The sequence below is a fragment of the Suricata suricatta genome, chromosome 4 (assembly GCF_006229205.1).
Source record: "Suricata suricatta isolate VVHF042 chromosome 4, meerkat_22Aug2017_6uvM2_HiC, whole genome shotgun sequence".
Classification (NCBI taxonomy): Eukaryota; Metazoa; Chordata; class Mammalia; order Carnivora; family Herpestidae; genus Suricata; species Suricata suricatta.
Window position 1 is genome coordinate 108787127 of NC_043703.1, and position 18575 is coordinate 108805701.

Sequence of the window (18575 nt, forward strand, 5' to 3'; positions counted from 1 at the left end):
CGGAGGGGTGCACGCGAGGCGCCCCCTTCCCGCGGCCCGCACGCCGCCGCCTGCTCAGCCTGGCTGCGGCGGCGAGGAGGCTGAGGCCCAGCCCGGCGCCCCCGGCGTGGGAAGGCGCCCGGTACCTGTTAACTAGCGCCGGCTGTGAGCCGCAGGCCTGGGGGGCGGGCGGGGCGCCACGGCTGCACCCGAGGGAACGTGAGTGGGGGCGGACGGACGGCGGCATGGGGGTGACCGACAGCCCCCTCGATGCTGTGCAGCTGGCAGCCAGGTGTGTGCATGTTGCACGTGTGAGTGTGCGCGTGTGTGTGTCTGGGGCGCGCGCCCCGCGGGCGCCTCGGAAGTCCCGGGGATTCCCCCTTGGAAATGGGTCTGGCTCGGGGGCTCCCGAGAGAAGTTGAGCGCGGCCCTGCACTGCAGCCACGTCCTTCGGGACAGGCCTGGGCGACAGCGGGTCCAGAGGCGTTTGCATTTGAAGAGGGGCCTGTCTTCCACCGCCGCCGGGCTCTGGCTCCCCGGTGTGCCTCGACCTGGATTTTGATCTAGATGTGAAGGTCTGGGGATTTTCAGAAGCTTAGCTACCAGGTGGGAAGGACGGGTTTTGTTCCGGGGCTGTCTGCGATTATTCAATGGGCTGTGAGGTGGCAGCATCTGCAGCCGCTGGCTGGTCCTGCGAAGACTGCTGGATTCAACCAGATTTGTGTAGGTTCTGCCCCACTCCTTCCCCTTCCCCCCTGCAGCCCCTGCCCCCGAAAACTAGAGCCTTTGGAAAGCCAATCTGTGTGCTTCTATTTTTAGAAACTAGATGATGGGCACTTAAACAACTCCTTGGGCTCTCCAGTTCAAGCCGACGTGTACTTCCCACGACTGGTAAGTGATTTAGTTCTGTGCTCTGTGTCTCTGCCTGTTACCCTTTTTCTAACTCCATTTTCCAAAGGGTCAGGTCCTCAGGATCTGAGGGCTTGGCTCTTCCCATGCATACTGTAAACTTCCTGCTTCTCCTGTCGTCCTTTGCAGATAGTTCCATTTTGTGGGCACATTAAAGGTGGCATGAGACCAGGCAAGAAGGTGTTGGTGATGGGCATCGTAGACCTCAACCCAGAGAGGTAAGACAGAGAGTCCTTGTCCCCCAGAAGGCTTATCAGGCAGCTACAAGGCGGTGCCCACTCTTGTTGTGGTTTTTTGCTCCTCCTCCTGTCCCTGTGGCCAGTGTTGCTAGTTGGAAGTGCCAGGAAACTACCATGTTCCCATGAAAAGAATGTGTATGAATCCTAGCCATCATTTCTTCAGACCGCTATTTATAGCAGAGATTATAAATATAGGCCCACATCATATTCTCCTTGACCCTAGGGAGGCCAAAGGATTTTTTTAAGGGTTTTTAAACATGGTGCTTGGAGCAAGATCTATCAATATAAAGGGCAAGCAAACTTTACAAGATATTATTTCCCCTGGTCAGTTTCTGGGGCTGTTTCTGAGAAGTGTGAAATGGATTAAGATACAGATGTGTGGGTGGTTTGAGGTACCTGAAACTTCTAATATAAGTTCTTTTGCAACTCTGCCAAAGTTTTTACCAAAGCCTCCTTTACGTATCAAAATGCCTGACTTGATTGTAATCCTCCTTCTCTGTACATAGTCTAATTCCCTGTGTAAGAAGTGGCCCATTAAAAGCAAACGCCTCCTGAGAGGAAGGAGCAACTATGGGGGCCTGGGTCATTGACACGTGTTGTTATATCCAACACTGAATGAACGAGGTGATTTTCTGTTCAGCTTTGCCATCAGCTTGACCTGTGGTGACTCTGAAGACCCTCCCGCCGATGTGGCAATTGAACTCAAAGCTGTGTTCACAGACCGGCAGCTACTCAGAAATTCTTGTATATCTGGGGAAAGAGGTGAAGAACAGTCGGCAATCCCTTACTTTCCATTCATCCCAGACCAGCCATTCAGGGTGAGTACTCGAGTGCCTCAGCTCTAACCGCTGGCAGGGTGACGATGCTCTTCTCTTGCAGTGCATGCCAAGAACGCTTTAAGCAGCCAGAATTTTTGCATGTCCAGGAAATTTGTCACCTGGTGGTGAAAAAAAGATGAAAAGAGCTCTGTTTGCTGATAGGAATTAATACCATACTAGCTCGTGGCTCTGTTTAGCCAATCCATTTAGTAAATACACCCATGTCCGGATGGCTAAGAATGAATACTTTTCTATGTAGTACTCAACCTAGTACTGGGCACATAATCTGTATGGCCCCCAAATGTCTGATTAATAAATAATAATAAGTGCTAGAATTTTCCTCAACCTGTAAGGAGCAGTAAGCCTTATTGGTTGTGACTTTTTAAAAAATATAGGGATGATCTTTTCATTGTTTCTTGTTGCTTTTGCCTGTGAGACCTGGTCCTTGTTTCTCCCTCTGGTTAAGTAGCCTTAGTCTATTTTATTGTCACAGGCTGTATGGCTGACAGACTCCTTCCCTTGGGCCTAGATGAATATTATTTGGCTCACCACTATCGAGGGGGCAGGAAGCACAGTCCACACTTCCCATCCAACCAAGGAATATTAGCCTATGAAGGCCAATGCCAAGAGAAGCAAGTAGTGTGGGTAACGTGTTAGGAAAGGATTTACTGAACTGTTGGGCCTGGTGATGAAGTTGTCTGCATACAGCTTGTTAACATACATCACAGTAATGACAACTCAGTTAAAAGCTCCATGTTGCATATAAGCCTAATAAACACACAGCTCTCCTTAATCTTCATCTAGAAATTTACAAGGGCCTTATAAAGAAGTAATCATTTTCCTTCTCATCTTCCCATCTGGTGGGGGGAGTAAGAATCCACGATGTCTATATCAGTGATAGAATCAAGATTGTTGCCGTTCTATTCATAGTCTGGATAAGGCACCCCTATCCATGATCCATACCCTCCCCCCTCTCTAGAAAGGTAATGACCCCTTAGGCTCCTTCTCTTGACAGTGACAGGTTTTTTTTTTTTGACTGTGACAGTTTCTCAATGATGAATCTTAATTCATAGCTCATGAGTATGAGTAACCCAGAGCTTCTGACTGCCAAGAGTATAATGCTCCCCAGCAGCCAAATTGAAATGAAATCGGCCCTTCTTGGTGATACAATTTTAGTAATAATATGTATTAAATGTGACTAATTTTACATATGAAGTCTCATGATAGCCACCAATGCTTTTAATAAATACATAGCACAGAACCAGTGATTAAAATGTATGGTGAATTACTTGAGGAAAAGAGGAAGGAAAAGCTTTTGCCGAATGGAATCAGCATTTCTGTTTGGCTTAACAAAGCCTTGTTAATTACACATCGTCCAGTGGTAATTACCTCCTCTTTGCTGTAGTGTTTACCATGTTTGAGTGTCTAGACTGTTATTACATGCTACTAAGGGGGTACCAGTTCTGCTTTGTTCGGGTCTTCTCTGAGGCTGGGACAGAATTCTTCAGGGGCTGGGGGCACCTAGGTGCCCTCAACAGTTAAACATCTGACTTCAGCTCCGGTCATGGCCTCACAGTTCATGAGTTTGAGCCCCTCATCAGGCTCTCTGCTGTCAGCACCGAGCCTCCTTTGGATCTTCTGTCTCCCTCTCTCTCTGCCCCTCCCTCTCTTGCTTGTACTCTCTCTCAAAATTAAATATTTTTTTAAAAAGAAAAAAATTTCTCAGGGGATGACCATGGAGGTATTATATGCCATATAAAAGAACATATGCTACTTTATGTTCCTTTCCAGAGTACTAGAAGAAAGGAGAAATTAAAGCATGAGTAAATCTTTAAAGGCTATTGAATAGTGTAGAGCAGTGGTTCACAAAGTGTGTTCCTCATTCCAGCAATGTCCACATCGTGTTGGAATTTGATGGAATGCAGATTCGTAGATCTTACCCTCGACCTACTGAATGGATAACTTGTGGGGTGGAGTCCAGCGATCTGTGTTGTAACAAGCCTTCTCTAGGGAGTCCAGTGCACTCCGATGCTTGAGAACCACTGAAGGTGGTGCCTTTCTCTAAAATGAGGTATTATTTGTTTTCCCCAGCAGTGTTCAGTGAAACTGTGAAGTGAGATAATGATGTTGTTTCTTCCAGGTGGAAATCCTTTGTGAGCACCCACGTTTCCGAGTGTTTGTGGATGGACACCAACTTTTTGATTTTTACCACCGCATTCAAACGTTATCTGCAATCGACACCATAAAGATAAATGGGGACCTCCAGATCACTAAGCTTGGCTGACACTGTTTAAGCCACCTCTGTTTCAAATAGGATCAGGTGCCACGACTGTCTGACTGTCGGTCTAGAAGAAGTGTCCTAGCGAGATCTGGAGACTTACAACGAAAACAAAAAGCAAGCTTCCCAGTCTCTTCTTCCTGTGCAGTTTAGACCCAAAACGAAAACTTCAGACTGTGGTTTGCCCTTAGGAAGCCGTCAGAACAAAGACACCGAGCCATTATTTCCAGAACCAAGTAATACATTTATGCTGGATTTTCTTCAGACTAAACTGACATGGATTTGTGATAATTTGTGATTTGGTAGCAAGTTACTCATCTTTTCAAAACAAAGTGATACTTAGAAACAAAAGTGCTAAAGACCTAAAACACCACCACCAACAAAGACGGTACACCAAAACCAACTCATTTCTGCACTGAAGTGGGATTGTGTAGCACAACCAACATTTTAGTCAGGGTATTTACATAGAATGTAGGTTGTTCAAGGTTTGGTTGGTTTTGTTTTTTGGTTTTTTTCTTGTTTTTTTTTGTTGTTTGTTTTTTGTTTTGCACAACATAATGTTAATTCAGATTTTGAAAACTTTCTCGGAGTTATTTATTTATACTCAATGTATGTATTAGGGAATGATTAATGTCTCAAAAACAAGTTTTGAACTTTTGAATGTACAAATATCTTAGGTCCAAAGGGGAAAATTACATATTACAATCATGAAAGAATTGTATCTTCCATACCCCTAAACTTAGGATCTCTTGATATAAATTGCTGTAAGTGCTTTTGGGAAAACTTGGCAACATTTCGATAAAACTGCTTTCCAAGTAATCGACAATTACATAAATTCTATTTACATGACTTTTTCTCCTTACTGTGAATTAGCACAGTATTGGCTTCCTTAAGACTAACTACTTTTACCTAGGTCTTTATAACAGCTCATTAAGTTGTTATTAAACTAATTGAAAACATGTAACAGGTGATTGCATAGACGATTTTTAAAATAACTGTTATATAAACTTTTAAAAGTATACTATGAAAATCATTCTGGAATGCAATGTAAAGCAGAAGCAAGTGGCCCCAAATACCTTACTTGGAAGTAATTTATGTCAACTCAAGCTGTTAGCTCATTGTGTTACTTTTCTTATGTGACCCTCACCAATGTCCCTAAGCAATGCCTTTGGAGCTTCAGAGAGGAGGATGCTTCCTACTGTGTTGGCTGTGCTGAGACATTAGGGTAAGAGGGGTCCAGATTAGGAAATGATCCAATTAGTTTATCTGGAAGGTTAACTCCCACAAGTCCAGGTCTCTTGAGCCCAGCCAATAATACGAATGCTTCCAATTAAGCTGGAGGAGTTTCCGTGCATCATCAGGAGGACAGTAAGGCATCATCAGGAGGAGCTTGCAGTACATGTAAATGTCCCCACACGGCAAGGGATGGTTGGAGTCCTGGCGCTGGACTTCACACACTGCATTGGCCCAGGAGAGAAGGACCCTTGGCATTGCTTTGGTCAGGTAGTGGGGAGAACAGAGGGATGCTGGGGTGGGGGTGTATTTATATATAATTTAGGTTTTGTTTGTACAGCATACTGCATCATGTTATGACACGTTCCTTGCCCTGCTTTGCTTTGGAGTTTTTTGTACACAACATGCAGAGATACGGGAGTGGCCATGTCATTTCCACGTGTCGAGAATGTAGACAGTGTTTCAGTACCAAAGTCGAAGAAAAAGCAACCTAAAATTGTGAATTTTTCATAGGTGATGTATTTGGGTTCTCAACTTTGAAGCTGTTTAGCACAGTTCCATTGCGTTATATAAGAAGATACTCTATCCACCACGACTGGCTGAGCATTGAGCTTTAGGTACCAGCTGACTTAATCAGCCATATTCAGCCAAGAGGGCTGTTCTGTGGCTCCAGGTATTTTCAAGCTGGCGATTAACTTCTCGTGGCTTAGAAGGCCACTAGATTTTGAGGAGTGTTTGTACAGACACTTAGAGGGCACCCTGAACTATATTTGTTGGGCTTTTGGTGGAAGCCCCCCACGGGAGGTTTCCTTTGAGTGGCTGTCCATCCCCATGCACTGCATAATTCAGCAGAAACCAGAGGAGCTGGGCGTGTGGTTGATTGGAAGTGACACTGTTCCCTCTACCTATCAGCTAACTGCTTATCGGCCAAGCCCTTAGGCAGCTTAGTGTGAAGATACACTGTTAACCCTTCCTTTCTCTGGGAGGCCAGTGGGAACCTCTTGGTTAAGCATATTGGAATCGATCTAAATGATGTGATGGTTTGATTCAGGTATAGCAAAATTAGCGGGGGGGGGGGGGCTGTGATAATCATTAGCTATAAACTGGAAACCGTGTTCTTGCCTCTCATTGACATGTGAGGTCTAAGGTGGGAATTCAGGGTGGAAAGTGCAATTTAAAGCTTCACAGGAAAGCACTTGGGTATGTAAGGAGTTATTTCTGACCAGAGCCCTAATTTTGCAGTATGACCAAAACCAAGGAATATAAATAACAATCAGTCTCTGGGGGAATAAAAGGCAGGCTTTAGACAATCTGTCCATTTCTGCATCAAAATTGAATGTGTGTATCTACTTAAAAATTAATAGAAGTGACTTCTTCTTTCTGGGCCATCCCAGAATTGTCTTAAAAATACTATTTTTTTAAAATTTGAAACCCCATTTCAAATCTTGCCAACCTCAGTTCAAAACCTCTACAAGATCACTCTTGGAATTGATGGTGACTTGTTAAAATGGCAAATCCTTTCATTTGTATTAAAAAAATATATATCCAAAAAGAGGGAGGGAGCCCTGTTGCCTTGAGAGAAACAGCCTTGGCATTTTCTGGCATTAATGTAGAAATAATGTTCTTCTGATGACATATTTTCAAAGAAACACTTTCTTATTTACTGCGTGGTGTACAGTGTTGCTAAATGTGTTCCTATGTTATGTCACTGCTGAAAGTTATTTGCACTATAATAAAGGAATTTTCTACAAAATGGCTTCTAGTTTGTAACATGCTGAAGTTGGCACCAGATATGATGTACTTAGTATAAACCAAAAGGTATAACAGTGTTCTCTCACTTTGATATATACTCCAAGACCTTGTTCACATGTTTTCCCACCTTGATAAACTGATCAAGGGACAGAAAGTGCCTCAGAGACCTAATGAGTTTATGTTGTGTGTACAGTGGGTGTTCTTGAAGTGTAATTTATATACAGTAAGTTCACTTTATTGATGTGCAATTCCCTGGGTTTTAACACTTGCATAGATTTCTGTAACCAACACCTCCATCAGGACACAGAATTGTTCCATCACCCCCAAAATTCCCTTTGCTGTCCTTTAATAGTTAAATTTATGCCCCATTCCTACTCCTAGTCAGGCAGCCACTGTTCCCTGTCTCCTCCCTATAGCTTTGCCTTTTCCTGAGTGTCCTAGAAAGAAAATCAAGCAGCACATAATCTTTTGAGGTCGGCTTTTTCCCATTTGCATAATGCATTTGAGATTCGTGTGGTGCGTGTATCAATAGTTTTTATTGCTGAGTAGTGTTCTATTGTATAGATGTACCGATTTCTTTATCCATCTGTCTGTTAAGGATGCAGTGGGTTCTTAATAAATCATTAAATATAGTTTTAGCACAATGTATATACAAAAGCAAGACTGCATACCCATGTCTTCTCTTTCCTGTGGTTTGAACGATTAGGAAGGAAACTTGATTCCTTGGCTATTCTGCCTACAAATAAAACTATGGCTTATAGAAGTTTGCCTAGCTTCAGTTTGGGAGGTGAGCAGAGAGATATTTACTCACAGGCTGGACCTAGCGTCCTACTTATGCCTTAAATGTTTGTATTAATCCTTTTCCCATTTTTATTTTTCAAAGAACCAAAAGCTGTACAGAGGCAGGACTCTCTCACAGCTTTTGCAGTAAAGTATAAGCAGGGAGACACCTATATGGGCACCTGTTTAGGTGGGGACAGTTTGCTGACACTGTTGGGCAGAGATTGAGGATCTTCCCTGCTCCACGGCCTAGCTAGGAAGATCCCTTGTGGAATATGACATTGTACTTGCTTTGCGACAGCATTGTGGATTAGATGATGTGGAAGGTAGCTATAATTGGAGCCTCTAAGTGCCTCAAACAGCGAAGGTCTTCATTCATGCAACGGGGTATTTATTGAGCTGGGTCAGTTGCTGTTCTAGGCACTTGGATAATATATCAATGAGTAAAACTGATGAAAATTTCTGATAGCTTTAAACTTCAGTGTGCTTACAAATCACCCAGAAAGCCTGCTTAAAGGCAGAAGTTCAGCCTCAGCCCTGGAGATTGTTTCAAAAGATCTGGAGTTGGTCCCCAAGAGTTTGTATTTTTAGGAAACATCCTGAGTGTTATCAGTTTAAGAAACATCCTGGATCTAAAATTAAGCAGCTCTGCCTTGGTGAATTCCATAAACATTCACCTAATCCAACTGTTGGATTGTATGGGGCTGTGATACTCTGATCTGTGCATATCTTCATGTGAAAACTGCATTCAATGCAGGGACATCCTTGCATTCCCCCACCCCCAAATCATGCAACTGTCATTATAGTTCTACCGCTGTGTGCCAACATCCCTGATTTCACCTCCCCTTTCCTCACTCTGCCCCTACCTCAGATATAAGACACTGAAGTAAAACAAAGTGCCTTTCAACCAAGTTTTATAGAAATCTTCCTTATTTGGGTTGGCTTAGGACCTCAGGACGGACACTTGTTTTAAGCAGGGGATGCTCTGAGAAAGACTGAGGTTCTGGGGGAAGCCTGCCTTCCTTACTGGTAGCTATTTCAATCAGTTATTCATTGGAGAATTGCCAGGGTGGGATCCAGTTGTTCCTAAGACAAATACAGAGTGGCTTATAACTTGAAAGAGGGCAGAGGGCAAGTAGTAATGGCCCAAATGAGCTGTTCCTGGCATTTTGGAAATAAATTTAGAGTCTTCCTTTCACAAGAAAATGCTGGGAAGTTGGTACACGACACTGTGTGCATGCCTTGCTTACTAACCACCATGTTAATTTCACAATGATTCTTCCCTTAAGAAAAAAAAAAAGTCTCCTGCACAAGGCCAAGAACTGCCTTGCAAGACAAACACTAAATAATTAAGTAAAATTGGTGTTTACAAGATGCCAAAACAATACTCAGCCAAGACAGAAGGGGAAGAAATAGCCACTGATGCTTTCTCTTGCTTTGATACACCTGCATCTCCCTGGAAAAGATGGTGACCAGGTAGGAAAACACAGAAGTAAGGAGACATCATTGTTTGAAAGGGCAACACAGACGGTCCCTAAATAATAGGCTCTTGAGAATCAGCAAGTCAGCCATAGCCCTTGGGGATGATGTGAGGTTTTGGGGGCCTTCCAAGGTCTCATGAGTAAGAACAGTAGCAAACGTTTGTAATGACCCCAGCAACTCCCTCTCTGTCAGTATTCTGTCATTAGGTCTAAACTGATAGATGAAAATAATCAAAGCTTACCTAAACTGCTGGTCTGGGAACAGGAGGGAGAGAAGCAGTGAGTCCATGGTGAGAGGTGAGAATGGGGCCCCACGGCCTAAGGGATTCCTTGTGTAAGCTTAGGTAGATAGTTTATTTACTTTTTTTGAAAGAGGGGAAAAATTGTTTTAATTGTTGAAATACATTGGTAAATTGAGTAACCTGCGTTGCAGCACTAAGTGCTAGACACAGTTATCAAATTAAGAACGTTCCAAATATCACACTGACTTTCAGTCACCAGTTCAAGTGGACACTTTAAACGTCCTGCTTTACTTTGCCTCCTGTAAGAAATGGAAATAATGACACTTGTGTCATCGTGTTTGGAGAGCCAGAGGTAACAGCAGTTTGTGCAGGAGTAAAACATTTGTCACACTTGATAAAGCCAGAGTGAAAATAATCATGATACCAATTCCTGTAACAATTCTCCACAACGTTGTAAAACAGTAAGAAAAGTGCTAGTGTTTGAGACTGTGTCTAATCCCTCAGAACAAGCTTTTAATATTGTTTCATTGAAGTCTATTTTATTTAAAATCTATCCAAAGTTAGCTGTGTATTAGGCAATATTTAAGATGATGTTTGTAATATATAATGAGAGCTTTTTTATGCTGAATTATTACATTTGTTCCAATATTAGAAGCATGGGTTTCTCCTAATGCAGTGAAAATAATCTTTAGTTCAACATAAAATGATTTTTCATGTTACATTAAAAAGTGAATAAAAAAGACATGAACAAAAAGATAAAGAACTATGAAAACAGTTCTTTTAATGAGAATCTTCATGAAGTAGTGTGGTCTGTTTGTTACTCTAAGATGCTAATTCACCATTCATTTATCCTACGTTGTTTTTTTGACTTGAGAGAGAGAGCACACACACAAGTATGGGGGGCAGAATGGGGGAGTGAGAGAGAGAGAGAGAGAGAGAGAGAGAGAGAGAGAGAGAGAGAGAATTCCAAGCAGGCTCCACACTCAGCCTGGAGCCCCACATGGGGCTCAATCCCATGACCCTGGGATCATGACTGGAGCTGAAATCAAGAGTCAGACGCTCAACCAACTGAGCCACCCAGGCTCCCCTACCCTACATTTTTTAAATCTTTAAATAAACAAAAAACTCACACAGTATGGAGAAGTCCAATGTTTTTATTTGAGGAAGTTAGAAAGAGACCTGTTCCCATAAGACCCTGATTAAAATCAAATATTGAGGTTACCTCACAGTTTGGGGGTTAAGGCAGCTAACATTCATTCTCTTTGCTTTTCTAAGCAATGTAAATTCTTGACTTGGGACTCCCCTGGCAATCCTCAACAACTTTGAAATGACGTAAGTGCTTTTTGAAAATTCAGCTTGCTAAGTTGAAAGGACAAATGCTTTTATACAGTTTGTGCTCTTAAAGCATGTCTGTATAGTTATTCATGCCCATAGTTCCTCTCTTTTGTAAGAGAATCCCTCATAACTGGATGCTAATGAAGTGAAGCTGAGATTAAATGGAGCACTTTTATATGAAGGCTCCATGTTGGACACTGGGGGTTACAGAGAGAAAGGACAGACGTCATCTACCCTTGAAGAGCTTATGATCTAACTGGAAAGATGGTCATGTACATGTAAAATGTATGTAAAGAGAAATGTCAGCAAATAGAGCCAGTCTGAGTGGGCACACATTACATGTTCCAGGGGGCAGGGCTTGCCAGGGTGACCCAGGAGGGCGTCTGGTTCCAGAGGACTTCAACTGGGCTTCCAAGGGCCCGAATGCCCTTCACACCTCTGTGCTACACACACACACACACACACACACACACACACACACACACACACCCCGCCCCCGTACATCCCACCCGTGGGTGTGAGCTGAGGGCCAGTGTTATGTTTTCCAAAGTTCAGTGGTATAGTTGAACTTCTGGTCTCCCAAGGCAAGTTCAAGGAGAGTGAGTCTGGGTGAGTCAGTTGACGACACGTCCGACTTTGGCTTAAATCATGATCTCACAGTTCGTGGGTTCAAACCCACATCTGGCTCTGTGCTGTCAGCTCAGAGCCTGGAGTCTGCTTCAGATTATGTGTCTCCCTCTCTCTCTGCCCCATCCCCTCTCACTCTATCTCTGTCTCTCAGAAATGAATAAACGTTAAAAATTTTTTTCTTCCAAAGCAAGTTCAAGGAGGAATTTGGTATTTTTTAATTACAAAACACATGGGTCTCTGGTAGAGAGACGATCCTTCCATTCTATGAAGCCTCTAGCAAAGAAAGGGCTCCTTCATAGAGTATCTATGGAGAAATCATATAGATGTGTTTCATGTACTCGACTTCAGCCCCACATATTTGGACCAAAATACAAAACAAAGCAAAAATAAAGACACCTTGTATAGAAAAGAACCGTTAAATTCTATGGGCAACTCCACCTGTCATCCCACTGGAAGAGCAAAGAGCCTGAGAGTAGGGATGTGACCCAGAGGTGCCTTCTGTGATTGTGCTTCCTGGGACTCAGCAGAGCCCGCTAAGGTCCCTACAATGTTGGGCCCACGTCTAAAGATACCATTGATTTTTCCTGCCCATTGTTCCTAACTACAAACCAGATTCTCCTTCTGGTAATCCACCAAAGGACCAAAGATCTTCTCCAACACTGAACAAAGAACTGCAGTGTTGCATTTACCGAGAACTAGCCTCCAAAGTGACCCCTTCCTAAGGGATTTTTTCCAAGGGAAATTTTGTTGTTAAGCTTCCATCGCTGACACTCCATGTGTGACAGACTTCACCATTTAGCCCGACTAAACAGGTTTCTTGTATATGCATGATAGCCAGCTTCTTGATAGCAGAATCCATTTTATGAGCTCTGGCTCTAGCCAGGGCTGTCCAGTAAAACTTCCGGGGCATTGGAAAGAGTCTATAATCTGTATTGTCCAATATAATAGCCACTAGCCACGTGTGGCTGTTAAGCACTTAAAATGTGGCTAGTGGCAACAAGGAATTGAGTTTTTATTTTAATTAACTTTAAATAGCCACAAATGTGGTTAGTGTCTACCGTATTGGCCAGCGCAAGTCTAGAACATCAGACCGTGCTGGGCTTCTGTGTCATCTAGACGCTCAGGGAATGTTGCAGGTGGCAGAATTTCCTGTTGGAACCTCAGGCGCGTTCATCCTCAAATCCAGGGAAGGCTGGGCTTTCTGAAGGCCTATTCATGGAAGAGAGCAGAGTGTCCCCGCGGAAGAACACCCAGCAGGGGTGAGTGAATGAGTCCACAGGCAGTCTGTTCTAGGAAGGCAGGCAAGCTTCAGGAGAGGGTGATACCTTTCAGTCACTTCCGTGTTGTCACTCACACTGTCCCAGGCCCATCTCAGCGGAGCTATATCTGAACCCTAAAACAAGGGGCTGCAATAAACACCCCGCTTCTCTGTGAACCCCACACCGCAGAGCGCTGAGGAGGAAGGTAGCGGCAGCATAGGCAGCATGCCCGGGTGTATCCACTGGCATTTGCCACGAGCCTCGTTGTCCCAGGCATGGTGCTCAATGCTGGCAGCCGTGTGGGCAACCTGCCTGGGCCCTAGTCTTCAGCAGCCTCTGCCCAGCTGTCAACAGTCCCCCAGATGCCACAAAACAGTGTCAGGAGCATGGCTGTCCCTCTCAGAATTGCAGTGGTGGTCAGAAGCCTTTATTTTTATGACTAACACCATTGTGTTTATGTATTCATCTAACCCATAAGTGGCTGTCTCCCGTGACTGACCTGATGCCAATATTGAGGGAGTACCCAACACTTTCTCAGATCCTCAAAAAGCCAGCCTCTTCCAGAAAGCCTTAGGGAACCAGATAATTTATTGGTCATTGCGTGAAAAGAAGAGCCTTTTATCACACACGACTCAGAAAACAAAGGAATAAAAATGCTTCGCAGACTTTTTTTTCTCCCTCAGTCCTCTTTAACTTCTAGCCCTCTCCAGCCCTCTCTAGGTAGTTTCTGCATCTCCCCAATTCCCTTCCTTCCGCAGAGCTATTTGGTCTGTACCAGCTCTCCAAAGGGGCTTTTAAAAGGCAACTTTCCCAATAGGGGAGACTCAGGCTCCAAGAAAATTAAGAACTCTCTATCGTTTCCTGTGCTACTTTCTTTAACACTTTGCCTCATTTCCAAAGCAACTCAAGGCAGCAAAGAGTGAGGACATCAAAACCGGGAGGGCGGGGGAATCCCAGAATCTCCTGGTTCTCTGCTCTCTGTCCTCAAGACTCGGGTTTAATGTCTCTTCTTCAACTTCCCCAACAACTTAATTTGAAAGACGTTGCCCCCTTCTCAATGCTCACTTATCTGTTTGCCTGCTTAACATCCATCTTTCCTGCTAGATGATCATTTCCATCAGGGAAGGTGCCATGCTAATCTTGTTCACTGCTGCATTTCAAGCATTTAGCTGGAGAAATTAATAACAAAGAAATGTCTGTTGGATGAATCCATGGTAGCCAAGAGGTTGTATAAGTTTTCTATTGCTTTGCAACAAATTATCCCAAAATTTAGAGGCTTGAAACATCAGTAAACATGTATTGTCTCACACAGTTCCTATTGTTCAGGAATTTAGCAACAGCTTAACTGGGTAGTTCTGACTCAGGGTCTCTGGTGATGTTCCAATTAGGCCATCAGCCAGGGCTGCAGTCATCTGAAGTCTTGTCTGGGGCTCTGTAACTGAGGTGCCTGCCTTGTATTTGAAAAAATCTTGGAGAGAAATCACTTCCTCTCTACTCAGAAATCTTGTGCAAAGGACATCAATCAATGGAATAGTATAGAAAGCCCAGGAATAAACGCACATTTACATGATAAATCAATCTTTGATAAAGGAGGAAATAACATGCAATGGGGAAAAAGATAGGCTCTTCAACAAATAGTGCTGGGAGAACTGGATAGCTACATGCAAAAGAATGAAATTGGACCACTTTCTTACACCATACACAAAAATAAACTCCAAATGGATTCAGGACTTAAATGTGAGACCTAAAACTATACAAACCCTAGAAGAGAATATTGGCAGTAATTTATTTGACATTGGCCATAGCAACTGTTTTCTAGATATGTCTCCTGAGGCAAAGGAAACAAAAGCAAAAATAAACTATCAGGACTCCATTAAAATTAGTCTTCAGCACAGTGAAGGAAACAGTCAACAGAGCTAAAAGATAGCCAACTGGATTGGAGAAGATATTTGCAAAGGACACGTCTAACAAAAAATTAGTATCCAAAATATATAAAGAATTTACATAAATCAATACCCAAAAACAAATAATCCAATTTAAAAATGGGCAGAAGACATGAACAGACATTTCTCCAAAAGATATATAAAGATGGACACAAGAAAAGATGCTCAACATCACTCATCATCAGGGAAATGCAAATCAAAACTACAATGAGATATCACTTCACACAAGTCAGAATGGCTAAAAACAACACAAGAAACAGCAAGTGTTGGTGAGGATGTGGAGAAATAGGAATCCTTGTGCACTGTTGGTGGGAGTGCAAACTGGTGCAGCCACTGTGGAAAACAGTATGGAGTTGCCTCAAAAAGTTAAAAATGGGGGCACTTGCATGGCTCAGTCAGTTAAGCCTTCAACTTCAGCTCAGGTCACGATCTTGTGGTTTGCGAGTTCGAGCCCCACATCAGGCTCTGTGCTGACAGCTCAGAGCCTGGAGCCTGCTTCGGATTCTGTGTCTTCCGCTCTCTGTCCCTCCCCCACTCATGCTCTGTCTCTCTCTCAAAAATAAACAAATATTTTTTAAAAAGTTAAAAATGGAACTACCCTACCACTGCTGGGTATTTACTCCCAAAATACAAAAACACTAATTCAAAGGTATACATGTGTTCCTATGTTTATTACAGCATTATTTACAATAAGTCAAATTATGGATGCAGCCTAAGTGTCCATCAACACACACATACAAAAAACACACAATGAAATATAATTCAGCCATTAGAAAAAATGAAATTCTGCCATTTGCAACAACATGGATAGAGCTAGAGAGTATAATGCTCAGTGAAATGAACCAGTCAGAGAAAGACAAATAACCATATGATTTTATTCATATATAGAATTTAAGAAACAAAATGAATGCGCAAAGGAATGAGAAAGACAGAGAGAGAGAGGGAGGGAGAGGGAGGGAGAGAGAGAGAGAGAGAGAGAGAGAGAGAGAGAGAGGGAGAAACCAAGAAACAGACTCTTAACTATAGAGAACAAATAGTTGCTTACCAAAGGGGAGCTGGGTGGGGGATGGGGGAAACAGGTGAAGCAGATTAAGAGTACGCTTATGATGAGAACTGAGAAACATATAGAATCATTGAATCACTACATTGTACACCTGAAAATATTATAACACTGTATGTTAACTAAACTGGAATTGTTTTAAGTTAATAAAAAATTAAAAGAAGGGCACCTAAGTGGCTCAGTCAGTTGAGTACCTGACTCTTGGTTTTTACTCAAGTCATGATCTCACTGTTCGTGAGTTAGAGACCCACATCAGGCTCTGCCCTGACAGTGTGGAGCCTGCTTGGGATTCTCTGTCTCCTTCTCTCTTTGCGCCTCTCCTGCTCATGCTCTCTAAACAAACAAACAAACAAACTTTAAAAAAGAAAGATATACTGTGCAAAGGAAAAGGGCATTAGGACAAAGAGATTGGGGTTCTGTAATATAGGACTGCAAAAATCTTTGCAAGATTATTGTAAGGATTAAGCAAAAGACTGTCCATATGGCACTTAGCATTAGGGCCTGGAATGTAATGAGAGGTCAACAAACAGTCGTGTTCGAACTCTGTCAAAGGGTTGTGGGAGGGGGACGGGCTGAATGGCTAAGAGGCATCAAGGAATCTACTCTTGAAATCATTGTTGCACTATATGCTAACGGACTTGGATGGAAATTAAAAAACAAAAAAAAAAAGAAGAACTACATCAGACAGGCCCCTGGGTGGCTCAGTCAGTTAAGCATCTGGCTTCGGCTCAGGTCGTGATCTTGTGGTCTGTAAGTTCAAGCCCTATATTGGGCTCTATGCTGACAGCTCAGAGCCTGGATCCTGCTTCAGATTCTGTGTCTCCCTCTCTCTCTCTCTCTCTCTCTCCTTCTCTCTGCCCCTCCTCCACTCTGTGTCTCTCAAAAATAAACAAACATTAAAAAAAAGAAAGAACTACCCAGAAATCAGACTCCCTCACCTGATACTGTATAGTCTGGACCTCACTTTAGCAGTTCTGCGGCTACCTCAATAGCAGAGCTTGCTAGGTTCTCATTTGGCAGAGGAGAAAAACAAGTCCAGAGAGCTTAAGTGACTTGTCCATGGTGTGACTTTGTGCCTCACTGCTTTCTGGGATTCTGGGCAGGGCTTTCTGTGAAGTCACAGTGAAAACCAGCTGAGGAAAGGTGATGAGTGGCCTGAGACAGAATGGCTCTCTGGGGCCATTCTGAGGTGAGCTGGGGTCCCAGTCGCTGCCTTGGTGATTCTTCAGGGGAGGCTTATGCGCCTGACCCACCTCCCAGCGACAGTTTGAAGGGATTAATTAGTGTCTGGTAAAACAGCAGTGACAGGGCACCCTTACTCCAGGTAAGCCGCCCGAGCACATCCGGCCGCCACAGCCAGATGGAAAACAACCACTTAGGCCTTAATGAGCTTGCTCAGCTGTAATTCTGGGGAGTCCTAAGAGCCTTACTCATTATCCCATCTTTTTGTTGTTGTTTGGGGGTTTTGGGTCTTGTTTTGTTTTTTGTTATGGGGTTTTTTGGTTTTTGTTTAAAGTTTCCTCACTGGGAAGGCTCCTGCTTGGGATTAGTCATCTTTCTGGGCAAACTTTTAGTCATTTGCAATTGTGAGATCATGACACCGTGTTTGCATTTGCCTGGTCTCAAGCTCTCTTCTGGTCACCCGAATGGCTTCCATTTTCACTCCCCCAAAGAGCACACACTTTTTAAAAATCCATTCTAGAAAGCTACCACAATCTACACAGGGCTCCAGAAGAGAAAAGGATCAGATTTTCTCTTTTCCACAAAACGTAAATCCCTGGTTAAGCAATGAACACAGCACCCAGCCCTTTTTAGGTCAGGAGAGCAGGAGGTCACGTCCTGCACAGGCTTTTATTTAAAACAAAAAACAAAAAAACAAAAAAAACCCCTCTGTCTGTGAAGCACCACCATGAAAGTGAACCGTGAAGTCGATCTGTGTTCACAAAGCAATAGGTTAAAGGGAACACCCTCCCCCGCCCACAGCCTATGTGAGAGAAAACTCCTACTTATGCACAAAGTTTGCTGCAAGCGAAGTGTCTGGGCACAGCCAGGAGTGCCACTTAGACAGGCAAGTTCCGCACGGCTGACTGTTTGCAATGGGTAGTAGAAACCACAGAGTCATGCTTCAGAATTCCACTCACCCCCTGATGCAGGTGTGGCGTTTCCACCAGCAGGGTCACACTCCATGAGTGAGGCCCTGCCTCTAGAAGGTTCCTGGGAAGAGTTCAGAGAAAGTGCCTGGAAGGACAGATACTGGCCCTGCAGAACTGAGACTGGGAAGGCTAGGTCTAAACTGAGAGAGGGGAACATCTGGGGGGCTCAGCTGGTTAAGTTTCTGACCTCAGCTCAGGCCATGATCTCACAGTTGGTGAGTTCGAGCCCCATGTCAGGCTCTCTGATGTCAATGCAGAGCCTGGTTCAGATCCTCTGTCCCCATCCCTCTCTGTGTCTCCCCTGCTCATGCATTTTCTCTCTCTCTCTCTCAAAAATAAACATTAAATACATACATACATAATAAAGCGAGAGAGGGAACTGACAGAAGGCATAGAACTCATTCTTGAGATGATCCACTATTGCCATTTTACAGATGAGAAAACTTAGGTCTAGGGAGATGAAGTCAAATGCTTAAAATTACAG

The 18575-nt window shown here is 43.5% G+C and overlaps 1 protein-coding gene and 1 long non-coding RNA gene across 3 annotated transcripts; one reads left to right on the forward strand and one right to left on the reverse strand.

Moving 5' to 3' along the window:
- Positions 1-213: 213 nt before the first annotated feature.
- On the forward strand, positions 214-7211 carry LGALSL (galectin like). Its single transcript, XM_029937472.1, has 5 exons — positions 214-271; positions 799-870; positions 1018-1106; positions 1768-1945; positions 4086-7211. The coding sequence occupies exons 3-5, from the start codon at positions 1051-1053 to the stop codon at positions 4227-4229; spliced, it is 378 nt and encodes a 125-aa protein (XP_029793332.1). The 5' UTR covers positions 214-271; positions 799-870; positions 1018-1050; the 3' UTR covers positions 4230-7211.
- A 5520-nt stretch (positions 7212-12731) lies between these two features.
- On the reverse strand, positions 12732-18226 carry LOC115289882. 2 transcript variants are annotated; one of them, XR_003907853.1, is made up of 4 exons: positions 18080-18226; positions 14001-14104; positions 13435-13504; positions 12732-12885 (listed from the first exon to the last, which is right to left on the reverse strand). It is a non-coding gene; the product is annotated as an uncharacterized LOC115289882 (long non-coding RNA). The 2 variants fall into 2 exon arrangements; XR_003907854.1 differs by lacking the exon at positions 18080-18226 and adding an exon at positions 16877-17066.
- Between the last annotated feature and the right edge of the window lie 349 nt (positions 18227-18575).